Consider the following 13,671-nt stretch of genomic DNA (forward strand, 5'->3'; position numbering starts at 1 on the left):
AGATGGGGGTCCCAGGTATTTGGGGGGGCCTAGATGGGGGTCCCAGGGATTTGGGGGGTCCTAAATGAGGGTCCCACGTGTCTGGGCATTATGGGGGGGTGCTAGATGGGGGTCTTAGGTATTTGGGGGGGGTCTTAGATAGGGGTCCCAGAGATTTGGGGTGCCCTAAATGGGGGTCCCGCGTGTCCGGTCACTATGGGGGGGGCCTAGATGGGGGTCCCATGGGTCTGGGTAGTATGGGGGGGTCCTGGGTGGGGGTCCTGTATGTCTGGGCATTATGGGGGGGTCCTGGGTGGGGGTCCCAGGAATTTAGGGGGGCCTAGATGGGGGCCCCAGGTATTTGGGGGGGTCCTAGATGGGGGTCATAGGGATTTGGGGTGCCCTAAATGGGGGGTCCCGTATGTCTGGTCACTCTGGGGGGGGCCTAGATGGGGGGTCACATGTGTCGGGGTAGTATGGGGGGGGGTGTCCTAGGTGGGGGCCCCAGGAATTTGGGGGTTCCAGGTGGGGGTCCCAGGAGTTTGGGGGGTCCTAGGTGGGGATCCCAGGAGTTTGGGGGGTCCTAGGTGGGGGTCCCAGGTTTTTGGGGGGTCCTAGGTGGGGGTCCCAGGAGTTTGGGGGGTCCTAGGTGGGGGTCCCAGGAGTTTGGGGGGGTCCTAGGTGGGGGGTCCCAGGGATTTGGGGTGCCCTAAATAGGAGTCCCACGTGTCCGGTCGCTATGGGGGGGGCCTAGATGAGGGTCACATGTGTCTGGGTAGTACGGGGGGGCTCATAGATGGGGGGTCCCAGGAGTTTGGGGGGTCCTAGGTGGGTGTCCCAGGTTTTTGGGGGGTCCTAGATGGGGGTCATAGGGATTTGGGGGGCCCTAAGTGGGGGGTCCCACATATGTGGGCATTATGGGGGGGTGCCAGCTGGGGGTCCCACATATGTGGGCACTCTGGGGGTCCCAGCTGGGGGTCCCCAACGTGCCCCCGCCCCCCAGTACTCCCCGGAGCTGAACAAGCTGTACTGCCGGCGGGCCAAGCCCTGCCTGGTGCAGGTGAGGGTGGGGGTCCCGCCGCCCCCCGGGGCCCTGCTCCGCGCCGTCGCCATCTACAAAAAATCCGAGCACGTGGCCGAGGTGGTGCGGCGGTGCCCCCACCACGAGAGAAACGGGGGGGCCGGAGATGATGGTGAGGACCCCCCACCCCACCCCCACCCTGGGATGGGGGGGGAGTGGGGGGTGGTGGGGGTCTGGGGGGGGGTTGGGGGACTCGGGGGGAGTGGGTTTGAGGGGTTATGGGGGGGGCTGGGGGGGATATTGGGGGTGGGTGGCTTGGGGGAAGTGGGTTTGAGGGGTTACGGGGGGTCTGGGGGGGTCATTGGGGGGCTTTGGGGGGTGGGGGGCTTGGGGGAAGTGGGTTTGAGGGGTTATGGGGGGTCTGGGGGGGTCATTGGGGATATTGGGGGTGGGGGGCTTGGGGGAAGTGGGTTTGAGGGGTTACGGGGGGGCTGGGGGGGTCATTGGGGATAGTGGGGGGCTTTGGGGGGTGGGGGGAAGTGGGTTTGAGGGGTTACGGGGGGTCTGGGGGGGTCATTGGGGATAGTGGGGGGCTTTGGGGGGAGGGTGGCTTGGGGAATTGGGGGGCTGGGAGGTCATTGGGGATGTTGGGGGCTTTTGGGGGGTGGGGGGCTTGGGGGAAGTGGGTTTGAGGGGTTACGGGGGGTCTGGGGGGGTCATTGGGGATATTGGGGGGCTTTGGGGGTGGGTGGCTTGGGGGAAGTGGGTTTGAGGGGTTATGGGGGGTCTGGGGGGGTCATTGGGGATATTGGGGGGCTTTGGGGGGTGGGGGGCTTGGGGGAAGTGGGTTTGAGGGGTTATGGGGGGTCTGGGGGGGTCATTGGGGATATTGGGGGGCTTTGGGGGGTGGGGGGCTTGGGGGAAGTGGGTTTGAGGGGTTACGGGGGGGCTGGGGGGGGTCATTGGGGATATTGGGGGGCTTTCTGGGGTGGGGGGCTTGGGGGAAGTGGGTTTGAGGGGTTACGGGGGGGCTGGGGGGGTCATTGGGGATAGTGGGGGGCTTTGGGGGGTGGGTGGCTTGGGGGAAGTGGGTTTGAGGGGTTATGGGGGGTCTGGGGGGGTCATTGGGGATATTGGGGGTGGGGGGCTTGGGGGAAGTGGGTTTGAGGGGTTATGGGGGGGCTGGGGGAGTCATTCGGGACATGGGGGGGCTTTTGGGGGGTGGGGGGCTTGGGGAATTGGGGGTCTGGGATGTATTGGGGGTCATTGGGGATATTGGGGGGCGGTGGGGTGTTTGGGGGTGCAGGGGGAGGTGGTTGTGGGTCAGGGGCTGACTTGGGGGTCCCCGTGTCCCCCCCCCCCATAGGCCTGGCCCCCGCCCAGCACCTGATCCAGGTGGAGGGGAACCCCCAAGCCCGGGTACCACGACGACGAGACCACCAAACGGCACAGCGTGGCCGTGCCCTATGAGCCCCCCGAGGTAGCCCCCCCCGGACCCCCACACACCCCCTGGACCCCCACATACCCCCTGGGGACCCCCAAATACCCCTGGGACCCCCACATACCCCCTGGGGACCCCCAAATAGCTTTGGGACCCTCAATATCCCTCCCCCAGACCCCCACATACCCCCCAGGGACCCCCAAATACTCTCTAGACCCTCAATATCCGTCCCCAGACCCCGACATACTGCTGGGGACCCCAAAATAGCCCTGGGACCCTCAATATCCCCCCCCCAGACCCCCACATACCCCCCGGGGACCCCGAAATACCCCCTGGACCCCCACATACCCCCAGGGACCCCCAAATAGCTCCTAGATTCTCAATATCCACCCCCAGACCCTGGCATACTGCTGGGGACCACCAAATAGCCCTGGGACCCTCAATATCCCCCCCCAGACCCCCACATACCTCCGGGGACCCCCAAATACTCCTGGGACCCTCAGTATCCCTCCCCGGACCCCCACATACCCACCGGGCCCCCCCAAATATCCCCAGGACCCTCAATATCCCCCTCCCAGACCCCCACATACCCCCCGGGGACCCCAAATACCCCCAGGACCTTCAATATCCTCCCCAGACCCCCACATACCCCTCAGGGACCCCCAAATACCCCCGGGACCCTCAATATTGCCCACCTGACTCCCCAATACCCCCTGGGACCTTCAATATTCCTCCCTGGACCCCCAAATACCCCCAGGATCTTCACTATCCCCCCCAGGCCCCCACATACCCCCCGGGGACCCCCAAATACCCCCAGGACCCCCACATACCCCTGGGGACCCCCAAATACCCCCGGGACCTTCAATATCCCCCCACGGACCCCCACATACCCCCTAGGGACCCCCAAATACCCCCAGGACCCCCACATACTCCCTGGGGACCCCCAAATACCCCTGGGACCTTCAATATCCCCCCACGGACCCCCACATACCCCCTAGGGACCCCCAAATACCCCAGGACCCTCAATATCCTGTCCAGACCCCGACATACCCCCTGGGGACCCCCAAATACCCCCAGGACCCCCACATATCCCCCCGGGACCCCCAAATACTGCCAGGATCCTCAATATCCCCCCCCCAGACCCCCACATACCCCCCGGGGACCCCCAAATATTTCCTGGGACCATCAATATCCCCCCCGGAGCCCCCACATACCCTCCAGGGACCCCCATATCTCCCCTGGACCCCAAATATGCCCCCTGGGAGCCCCCTGACTCCCCCCAGGAACCTCCCAGGACCCAAAATACTGCCTGGGACCCCCTAAATCCCCCTCAGGGACCCCAAAACCTCTCCTGGGACCCCTAAATAGTTCTCCAGATCCCAAAATCTCCTTCTGGGACCCCGTAAATGCCCCCCAGGGACCCAAAACCTCTCCTGGGACCCCTAAATAGTTCTCCAGATCCCAAAATCTCCTTCTGGGACCCCGTAAATGCCCCCCAGGGACCCCAAAACCTCTCCTGGGACCCCTAAATAGTTCTCCAGATCCCAAAATCTTCTTCTGGGATCCCCTAAATGCCCCCAGGACCCCAAAACCTCTCCTGGGACCCCTAAATAGTTCTCCAGATCCCAAAATCTTCTTCTGGGATTCCCTAAATGCCCCCCAGGGACCCCAAAACCTCTCCTGGGACCCCTAAATAGTTCTCCAGATCCCAAAATCTCCTTCTGGGACCCCGTAAATGCCCCCCAGGGACCCCAAAACCTCTCCTGGGACCCCTAAATAGTTCTCCAGATCCCAAAATCTCCTTCTGGGATCCCCTAAATGCCCCCCAGGGACCCCAAAACCTCTCCTGGGACCCCTAAATAGTTCTCCAGATCCCAAAATCTCCTTCTGGGACCCCTAAATGCCCCCCAGGGACCCCAAAACCTCTCCTGGGACCCCTAAATAGTTCTCCAGATCCCAAAATCTCCTTCTGGGACCCCGTAAATGCCCCCCAGGGACCCCAATGCCCTTTCCAGGACCCCTAAATAGTTCTCCAGATCCCAAAATCTCCTTCTGGGACCTCCTAAATGCCCCCCAGGGACCCCAAAACCTCTCCTGGGACCCCTAAATAGTTCTCCAGATCCCAAAATCTCCTTCTGGGACCCCGTAAATGCCCCCCAGGGACCCCAAAACCTCTCCTGGACCCCTAAATAGTTCTCCAGATCCCAAAATCTTCTTCTGGGATTCCCTAAATGCCCCCCAGGGACCCCAATGCCCTTTCCAGGATCCCTAAATAGTTCTCCAGATCCCAAAATCTCCTTCTGGGACCCCGTAAATGCCCCCCAGGGACCCCAATGCCCTTTCCAGGACCCCTAAATAGTTCTCCAGATCCCAAAATCTTCTTCTGGGACCTCCTAAATGCCCCCCAGGGACCCCAAAACCTCTCCTGGGACCCCTAAATAGTTCTCCAGATCCCAAAATCTCCTTCTGGGACCCCCTAAATGCCCCCCAGGGACCCCAAAACCTCTCCTGGGACCCCTAAATAGTTCTCCAGATCCTAAAATCTCCTTCTGGGACCCCCTAAATGCCCCCCAGGGACCCCAATGCCCTTTCCAGGATCCCTAAATAGTTCTCCAGATCCCAAAATCTCCTTCTGGGACCCCGTAAATGCCCCCCAGGGACCCCAATGCCCTTTCCAGGACCCCTAAATAGTTCTCCAGATCCCAAAATCTCCTTCTGGGACCTCCTAAATGCCCCCCAGGGACCCCAAAACCTCTCCTGGGACCCCTAAATAGTTCTCCAATCCCAAAATCTCCTTCTGGGACCCCCTAAATGCCCCCCAGGGACCCCAAAACCTCTCCTGGGACCCCTAAATAGTTCTCCAGATCCTAAAATCTCCTTCTGGGACCCCGTAAATGCCCCCCAGGGACCCCAAAAACCTCTCCTGGGACCCCTAAATAGTTCTCCAGATCCCAAAATCTTCTTCTGGGATTCCCTAAATGCCCCCCAGGGACCCCAATGCCCTTTCCAGGATCCCTAAATAGTTCTCCAGATCCCAAAATCTCCTTCTGGGACCCCCTAAATACCCTCCAGGGACCCCAATACGCTTTCGGGGATCCCTAAATGCTTCTTTATGTTTGAAATACCCCCTTGGGACCCCTTAAATGCTCCTCAGCCACCCTAATATTCCTCATGGACTCCTTAAATACTTGCTTAGATCCCAAAATACCCCTTTGGGACCCCCTAAATGCCGCCCAGACACCCCAATATCTTTCGTCGCTTCCTGAAATACTTCTTTTAAACCCCGAAATATTCATGTGGGATCTCAAATACCCACCCTGGGGCTGCAAATAACCCCCCGGGACTCCTGGGGAGGGCTTTGTGGGGGGGATTTTTGAGATGCGGGGGGGGTGGGGGGTGGAATTTGGGGTGTCCCCTGCGCCGTAACGGTGTCCCCGTCCCCGTCGCAGGTGGGCTCCGACTGTACTACGGTGCTGTACAACTTCATGTGCAACAGCTCCTGCATGGGGGGCATGAACAGGCGCCCCATCCTGGCCATCCTCACGCTGGAGGCGCCGGGGTGAGCCGGGTGCCTGGGTCCCTTGGGTGGGGGGTCCCTGGGGGTCCCTGGTGCCTGGGTCACTGGGTGGGGGGGCCCTGGGTGCCTGGGTCACTGGGTGGGGGGGCCCTGGGGGTCCCTGGATGCCTGGGTACCCCCCCTGGGTGCCTGCGTCCCTGGGTGGGGGGGGTCTCTGGATACCTGGGTCACTGGGTGGGGGGTCCCTGGGGGTCCCTGGATGCCTGGGTACCCCCCCTGGGTGCCTGGGTCGCTGGGTGGGGGGGTCCTCTGGGGGTCCCTGGATGCCTGGGTACCCCCCCTGGGTGCCTTGGTCCTGGGTGGGGGGTCCCTGGGGGTCCCTGGGTGCCTGGGTCGCTGGTGGGGGGGGTCCCTGGGGGTCCCTGGATGCCTGGGTTGCTGAGTGGGGGTCCCTGGGGGTCCCCTGGATGCCTGGGTACCCCCCCAGGTGCCTGGGTCCCTGGGTGGGGGGGTCTCTGGGGGTCCCTGGATGCCTGGGTACCCCCCCTGGGTGCCTTGGTCCCTGGGTGGGGGGTCCCTGGGGGTCCCTGGGTGCCTGGGTCGCTGGGTGGGGGGGGTCCCTGGGGGTCCCTGGATGCCTGGGTTGCTGAGTGGGGGTCCCTGGGGTCCCTGGATGCCTGGGTACCCCCCAGGTGCCTGGGTCCCTGGGTGGGGGGGGTCTCCTGGGGGTCCCTGGGTGCCTGGGTACCCCCCTGGGTGCCTGGGTGCCTGGGTCGCTGGGTGGGGGGGTCCCTGGGGGTCCCTGGATGCCTGGGTTGCTGAGTGGGGGTCCCTGGGGGTCCCTGGATGCCTGGGTACCCCCCCAGGTGCCTGGGTCCCCTGGGTGGGGGGGTCTCTGGGGGTCCCTGGGTGCCTGGGTACCCCCCCTGGGTGCCTGGGTCGCTGGGTGGGGGGTCCTTGGGGGTCCGTGGATGCCTGGGTACCCCCCCTGGGTGCCTGTGTTGCTGGGTGGGGGGTCTCTGGGGGTCCCTGGGTGCCTGGGTCCCTGGGTGGGGGGGTCTCTGGGGGTCCCTGGGTGCCTGGGTACCCCCCCTGGGTGCCTGGGTGCCTGGGTCGCTGGGTGGGGGGGTCCCTGGGTGCCTGGGTCGCTGAGTGGGGGGTCCCCTGGGGGTCCCTGGATGCCTAGGTACCCCCCCAGGTGCCTGGGTCCCTGGGTGGGGGGGTCTCTGGGGGTCCCTGGGTGCCTGGGTACCCCCCCTGGGTGCCTGGGTCCCTTGGGTGGGGGGGTCTCTGGGGGTCCTGGGTGCCTGGGTCCGCCCCCCCAGACTCCTGGGTCTTTGGGTGGGGAGTTCTTGGGGGTCTCTGGATGCTTGGGTCTTTGGGTGGGGGGTCCCTGGGGGTCTCTGAATGCCTGGGTGCTTGGGTGGGGGGGGTCTCTGGGGGTCCCTGGATGCCTGGGTACTCCTCCAGACTCCTGGGTCTTTGGGTGGGGGGTCCCTGGATGTCTGGGTGCCCTAATGGGGGGGGTCCATGGGTGCCCCCAGACACCTGGGTCCCTGAGGGGGGGGTCTCTGGATGTTTGGGTGCCCTGATGGGGGGTCCATGGGTCCCCCCCGGACGCCTGGGTCCCTGGGGGGGGGGGGGAGGTCTCTGGGGGTCCCTGGGTGCCCTAATGGGGGGTCCATGGGTCCCCCCCGGACGCCTGGGTCCCTGAGGGGGGGTCTCTGGATGTTTGGGTGCCCTGATGGGGGGTCCATGGGTCCCCCCCGGATGCCTGGGTCCCTGGGGGGGGGGGGGGGGAGGTCTCTGGGGTCCCTGGGTGCCCTGATGGGGGGTCCCATGGGTCCCCCCCGGACGCCTGGGTCCCTGGGGGGGGGGGGGGGGGAGGTCTCTGGGGGTCCCTGGGTGCCCTGATGGGGGGGTCCATGGGTCCCCCCCCGGACGCCTGGGTGTGTCCCCCCCCCCCCGTTTTCCGTAGGGGTCAGATTTTGGGGCGTCGATGCTTCGAGGTCCGCGTCTGCGCCTGCCCCGGCCGGGACCGCAAAATCGAGGAGGAAAATTTCCGCAAGCGGGGCGGGGCCAAGGGCGGGGCCAAGCGAGGTGAGGGCGGGGCTTGGGGCGAGGGGCGGGCCACAAATGGGGCGGGGGGGCTGGGGTTTGGGGGGGAAGGGGGGGGGGCCTGGGTGCTTGGGTCTGGGGGGGGAGGGGTCTATGGGAGTCCCTTGGACAGCTCGGTTTCTTGGGGGGGGGGGACCCAGGGAGCTTGGGGGGGGTCCCTGGGTCCCTTAGGGGTGGGGTGGGGGTCCCTTGGGGGTGGAGGGGGGGTCCATGGGTCCCTTGGGGGTGGAGGGGGGGTCCCTGGCTCCCTTAGGGGTGCGGGGGGGGTCCCTGGGTCCCTTAAAGGTTGGGGGGGTCCCTTAGGGGTGGGGTGGGGGTCCCTTGGGGGTGGAGGGGGGTCCATGGGTCCCTTGGGGGTGGAGGAGGGGGTCCCTGGGTCCCTTAAGGGTTGGGGGGGGGTCCCTTGGGCGTGCAGGGGGGGGGTCCCTGGGTCCCTTAGGGGTGCAGGGGGGGGTCCCTGGGTCCCTTAGGGGTGGGGTGGGGGTCCCTTGGGGGTGGAGGGGGGGTCCCTGGCTCCCTTAGGGGTGCGGGGGGGGTCCCTGGGTCCCTTAAAGGTTGGGGGGGGTCCCTTAGGGGTGGGGTGGGGGTCCCTTGGGGGTGGAGGGGGGGTCCATGGGTCCCTGGGGGTGGAGGAGGGGGTCCCTGGGTCCCTTAAGGGTTGGGGGCGGTCCCTTGGGGGTGGAGGGGGGGGGTCCCTGGCTCCCTTAGGGGTGCAGGGTGGGGGTCCCTGGGTCCCTTAAGGGTTGGGGGGGGGGGGTCCTTGGGTCCCTTAGGGGTGTGTGTGGGGGGTCCTTGGGTCCCTTAAGGGTTGGGGGGGGTCCCTTAGGGGTGGGGTGGGGGTCCCTTGGGGGTGGAGGAGGGGGTCCCTGGGTCCCTTAAGGGGTGGGGGGGGGTCCCTTGGGCGTGCAGGGGGGGGGTCCTTGGGTCCCTTAGGGGTGCGGGGGGGGTCCCTGGGTCCCTTAAGGGTTGGGGTGGGTCCCTTGGGGGTGGAGGGGGGATCTCTGGGTCCCTCGGGGTGGGGTGGGGGTCCCTTGGGGGTGTGGGGGGGTCCCTGGGTCCCTTAGGGGTGGGGTGGGGTGGGGGTCCCTGGCTCCCTTAAGGGTTGGGGAGGTCCCTTAGGGTTGCAGGGGGGGTCCATGGGTCCCTTGGGGGTTGAGGGGGGGTCCCTGGGTCTCTTGCAGGTGGGGGGGGGGTCCATGGGTCCCTTGGGGGTCAAGGGGGGGTCCCTTGGATGTCAAGGGGGGGTCCCTGGGTCTCGTGGGGGTGGGGAGGGGTCCCTTGGGGTCAAGGGAGATTCCTGGGTTCCTTGGGGGTGGAGGGGGGGTCCTTGAGTCCCCTGGGGATGGAGCGGGGCGGGGGGGGTCCCTTGGGTGTCAAGGGGGGGTCCCTGGGTCCCTTGGGGGGGCGTGTCCTTTTTTTGGGGGTCAAGTGGGGGGTTCCTGGGTCCCTTGGGGGTGGGGTGGGGGGTCCCATGCAGGTGCCAGGGGAGGTCCCTGGGTCCATCCCGAATGCCTGGGTGCCATGTGTCGTCCCCCCCCCCCCCAGATGCTTGAGTTCCCCCTGGGATATTTGGGTGCCCCCCAGATGCCTGGGTCCCCCCCCCCCGGGTGCCTGGGTCCCAGCCTTTGCCCCCCCCCAGCTCTGTCGCCCCCGGCTGAAGCCCCCGAGAGCTCCAAGAAGCGGGTGCTGAACCCCGACCAGGAGGTCTTCTGCCTGCAGGTCAGTTTTGGGGGCAATTTGGGGGTCCCGGGGGGCAATTTGGGCTCCCAAGGGGCAATTTGGGGGTCCCAGGGAGCAGTTGAGGGTCTCAAGGGAGGAATTTGGGGGGTCCCATGGGGCAGTTGGGGGGTTCCCAGGGGGTGTTCAGGGGTCCCAGGGGGGCAACTTGGGGTCCGTGGGTTAGTTGGGGGTCCAGGGGGCAGTTGTTGGTCCTAGGCGGGCAATTTGGGGGTCCCATGGGTCAGTTGAGTGTCCTAGGGGGGCAATTTGGGCGTCCCATGGCTCAATTGGGGGTCTCAAGGGGTGAACTTGGGGGTCCCATGGGTCAGTTGGTCCTAGAGAGGAATTTGGGGGTCCCTTGGGGCAGTTAGGGTTACCGCGGGGTCTTTAGGGTTCTAAGGGGGCAACTTAGGAGTCCCAGAGCTCAATTTGGGGGTCCCAGGGGACGGTTGAGTGTCCCAGGGTGGCAATTTGGGGGTACCGTGGGTCAGTTGGGGTCTCAAAGGGGGAATTTGGGGGTCCCATGGGTCAGTTGGGGGTCTCAAGGGAATTTGGGGGTTCTTTGGGGCAGTTGGGGTTCCCAGGGGGTGTTTAGAGGGCCTAGAGCTCAATTTGGGGGTCCCATGAGGCAGTTGAGTGTCCCAGGGGGCAATTCCGGGGTCCCATGGGTCAGTTGGGGGTCTCAAGGGGGCAAGTTGGGGGGTCCCATGGCTCAGTTGGCGGTCCCAGGGGGCAATTTATGGGTCCCAGGGGTCAGTTGTGGGTCTCAAGGAAGGAATTTGGGGGGGTCCTGTGGGTCAGTTGGGGTTCCCAAGGGGTGTTTAGGGGTCCCAGGGGGGAACTTGGGGTCCCATGGGTCAGTTGGGGTCCCATGGGTCAGTTGTGGGTCTCAAGGGGTGAATTTGGGGGTCCCAGGGGGGCAATTTGGGGGTCCTTTGGGGCAGTTGGGGTTCCTAGGGGGTGTTTAGGGAGCCCAGAGCTCAATTTGGGGGTCCCATGGGTCAGTTGTGGGTCTCAAGGGGTGAATTTGGGGGTCCCATGGGTCAGTTGTGGGTCTCAAGGGGTGAATTTGGGGGTCTTAGGGGGGCAATTTGGGGGTCCTTTGGGGCAGTTGGGGTTCCTAGGGGGTGTTTAGGGAGCCCAGAGCTCAATTTGGGGGTCCCATGGGTCAGTTGTGGGTCTCAAGGGGTGAATTTGGGGGTCCCATGGGTCAGTTGGGGGTCTTAGGGGGGCAATTTGGGGGTCCTTTGGGGCAGTTGGGGTTCCTAGGGGGTGTTTAGGGAGCCCAGAGCTCAATTTGGGGGTCCCATGGGTCACTTGGGGGTCCTGGGGTGGAATTTGGGGGTCCCGTGGCTCAGTTGGGGGTCCCAGGGGGGCAATTTGGGGTCCCACAAGGACACATGTGGGACCCGGGGGTGATTTGGGATCCCAGGGAGCACCTGAGGCATCGTGGGGGGGCACTTGGGGGTCTCGGGGGGCACTTGGGGGTCCCGGGGTGCACTTGGGTGGCTTGGGGGGGGGGGTGTGGGGTGGGGTGTCGCTCTGGGTGGGGGTCAGGGACAGGCTGGGTGCTCATTTTTGGGGGGGGGGGGGGGGGCAGGTGCGCGGGCGCCGGCGCTACGAGATGCTGAAGGAGATCAACCGGGCGCTGGAGGTGTCCGAGGCCATGGGGACCCCCCCACGGCCGTGAGTCCCGCGCCCCGGGGTCCCGTGGGTGGGGGTCCCAGACCCCTGGGTGCCCTTGGGTGGGTGGGGGGGACACGCCTGGGTGCCCTGGGGGGGGTCCCAGACCCCTGGGTGCCCTTGGGGGGGGGGGGGGGGCACACCTGGGTCACCTGGGGGGGGTCCCAGACCCCTGAGTGCCCTTGGGTGGGGTGGGGGCGACGCTGGGTGCCCTGGGTGGGGGTCCCAGATCCCTGGGTGCCCTTGGGTGGGTGGGGGGGACACGCCTGGGTTGCCCTGGGGGGGGTCCCAGACCTCTGGGTGCCCTTGGGTGGGGGGGGGGGGGACACCTGGGTCACCTGGGGGGGGGTCCCAGACCCCTGGGTGGGGTGGGGGGACCCCTGGGTGGGGGTCCCAGACCCCTGGGTGCCCTTGGGGGGGGGGGGGACGGGACACCTGGGTCACCTGGGGGGGGGTCCCAGACCCCTGGGTGGGTGGGGGGACCCCTGGGTGCCCTTGGGTGGGTGGGGGGGACACGCCTGGGTGCCCTGGGGGGGTCCCGGACCCCTGGGTGCCCTTGGGTGGGGTGGGTGGGGGAGACGCCTGGGTCACCTGAGTGGGGGTCCTGGACCCCTGGGTGGGTGGGGGGACCCCTGGGTGGGGGTCCCAGACCCCTGAGTGCCCTTGGGTGGGGTGGGGGCGACGCCTGGGTCACCTGGGTGGGGGTCCCAGATCCCTGGGTGCCCTTGGGTGGGTGGGGGGGACACCTGGGTCACCTTAGGGGGGGTCCTGGACCCCTGGGTGGGGGTCCCAGACCCCTGAGTGCCCTTGGGTGGGGTGGGGGGGATGTGCTTGGTTGCCCTGGTGGGGGTCCCAGACCCGTGGGTGCTGTGAGTGGGGGGATCCCAGACCCCTGGGTCCCCCTGGGTGGGGGTCCTGACCCCTGGGTACTCTGAGGGGGGGTCCCTGACCCCTGGGTGCCCTGGGGGGGGGGCCCAGACCCCTGGGTCCCCCTGGGTGGGGGTCCCTGACCCCTGGGTGCCCTAAGGGGGGGTCCCTGACCCCTGGGTCCCCCTGGGTGGGGGTCCCTGACCCCTGGGTGCCCTAAGGGGGGGTCCCTGACCCCTGGGTGCCCTGGGTGGGGGTCCCTGACCCCTGGGTGCCCTAAGGGGGGGTCCCTGACCCCTGGGTGCCCCTGGGTGAGGGTCCCTGACCCCTGGGTGCCCTGGGGGGGGGGGGGCCCAGACCCCTGGGTCCCCCCTGGGTGGGGGTCCCTGACCCCTGGGTGCCCTAAGGGGGGGTCCCTGACCCCTGGGTCCCCCTGGGTGGGGGTCCCTGACCCCTGGGTGCCCTAAGGGGGGGTCCCTGACCCCTGGGTGCCCTGGGTGGGGGTCCCTGACCCCTGGGTGCCCTAAGGGGGGGTCCCTGACCCCTGGGTGCCCCTGGGTGAGGGTCCCTGACCCCTGGGTGCCCTGGGGGGGGGGGGGCCCAGACCCCTGGGTCCCCCTGGTGGGGGTCCCTGACCCCTGGGTGCCCTAAGGGGGGGTCCCTGACCCCTGGGTGCCCCTGGGTGGGGGTCCCTGACCCCTGGGTGCCCTGGGCGGGGGTCCCTGACCCCTGGGTGCCCTAAGGGGGGGTCCCAGACCCCTGGGCGGGGGTCCCTGACCCCCCCCCCTTTCCTCTCCCCCCCCCAGGGCGAAGGGTCGCCGCCCGCGGGGGGAGGGGCTGCTGCCGCGCTGCGGGAAGAAGCTGCTGCTGAAGGGGGGGGCGGGGGACTCCGACTGACCACGCCCCCTCCGCCGCGCCGGCCACGCCCCCGCCTGCCACACCCACCCCTTGCCCCGCCCCCAAACCCCCAGCCCGCCCCCCTTGGCCACGCCCCCTCCCCTTAGCCACGCCCCGTCCCCATTAGCCACACCCCACCCGCTAAGCCACGCCCCGCTGCCTCTTAGCCACGCCCCTTCCGCTTGGCCACGCCCCTCCGCTTGGCCACGCCCCCAGCGTGTTTTTAAGGCTTTTTTTATACAATAAACTGGTTTTTTGGGGGGGGTGGGTGTTTTTTGGTACCGCCCCCCCCCCCCCCCCCCGGACCAGTTGAAAAGGGGCGGGGTCCCAGTTGGGGGTGGGGGGGGTACTGGGGCGGGTCCCAGTTCGGGGGGGGAGAACCCCAGTATGGGGGGGAGGGGTGTCCCAGTATGGGGGGGGGGCCCAGTA

The 13,671-nt window shown here is 66.8% G+C and overlaps 1 protein-coding gene across 1 annotated transcript; it reads left to right on the plus strand.

Moving 5' to 3' along the window:
- The first annotated feature begins 386 nt into the window (after positions 1 to 386).
- TP53 (tumor protein p53) lies at positions 387 to 13,242 on the plus strand. The gene is given in 9 exon segments (XM_075725504.1): positions 387 to 398; positions 983 to 1,172; positions 2,367 to 2,419; positions 2,421 to 2,480; positions 5,891 to 6,000; positions 7,937 to 8,058; positions 9,716 to 9,795; positions 11,396 to 11,481; positions 13,152 to 13,242. Coding segments are annotated over 9 exon segments (804 nt in total).
- The last annotated feature ends 429 nt before the right edge of the window (positions 13,243 to 13,671 follow it).

Source organism: Pelecanus crispus, chromosome 32 (assembly GCF_030463565.1).
Source record: "Pelecanus crispus isolate bPelCri1 chromosome 32, bPelCri1.pri, whole genome shotgun sequence".
Lineage (NCBI taxonomy): Eukaryota > Metazoa > Chordata > Aves > Pelecaniformes > Pelecanidae > Pelecanus > Pelecanus crispus.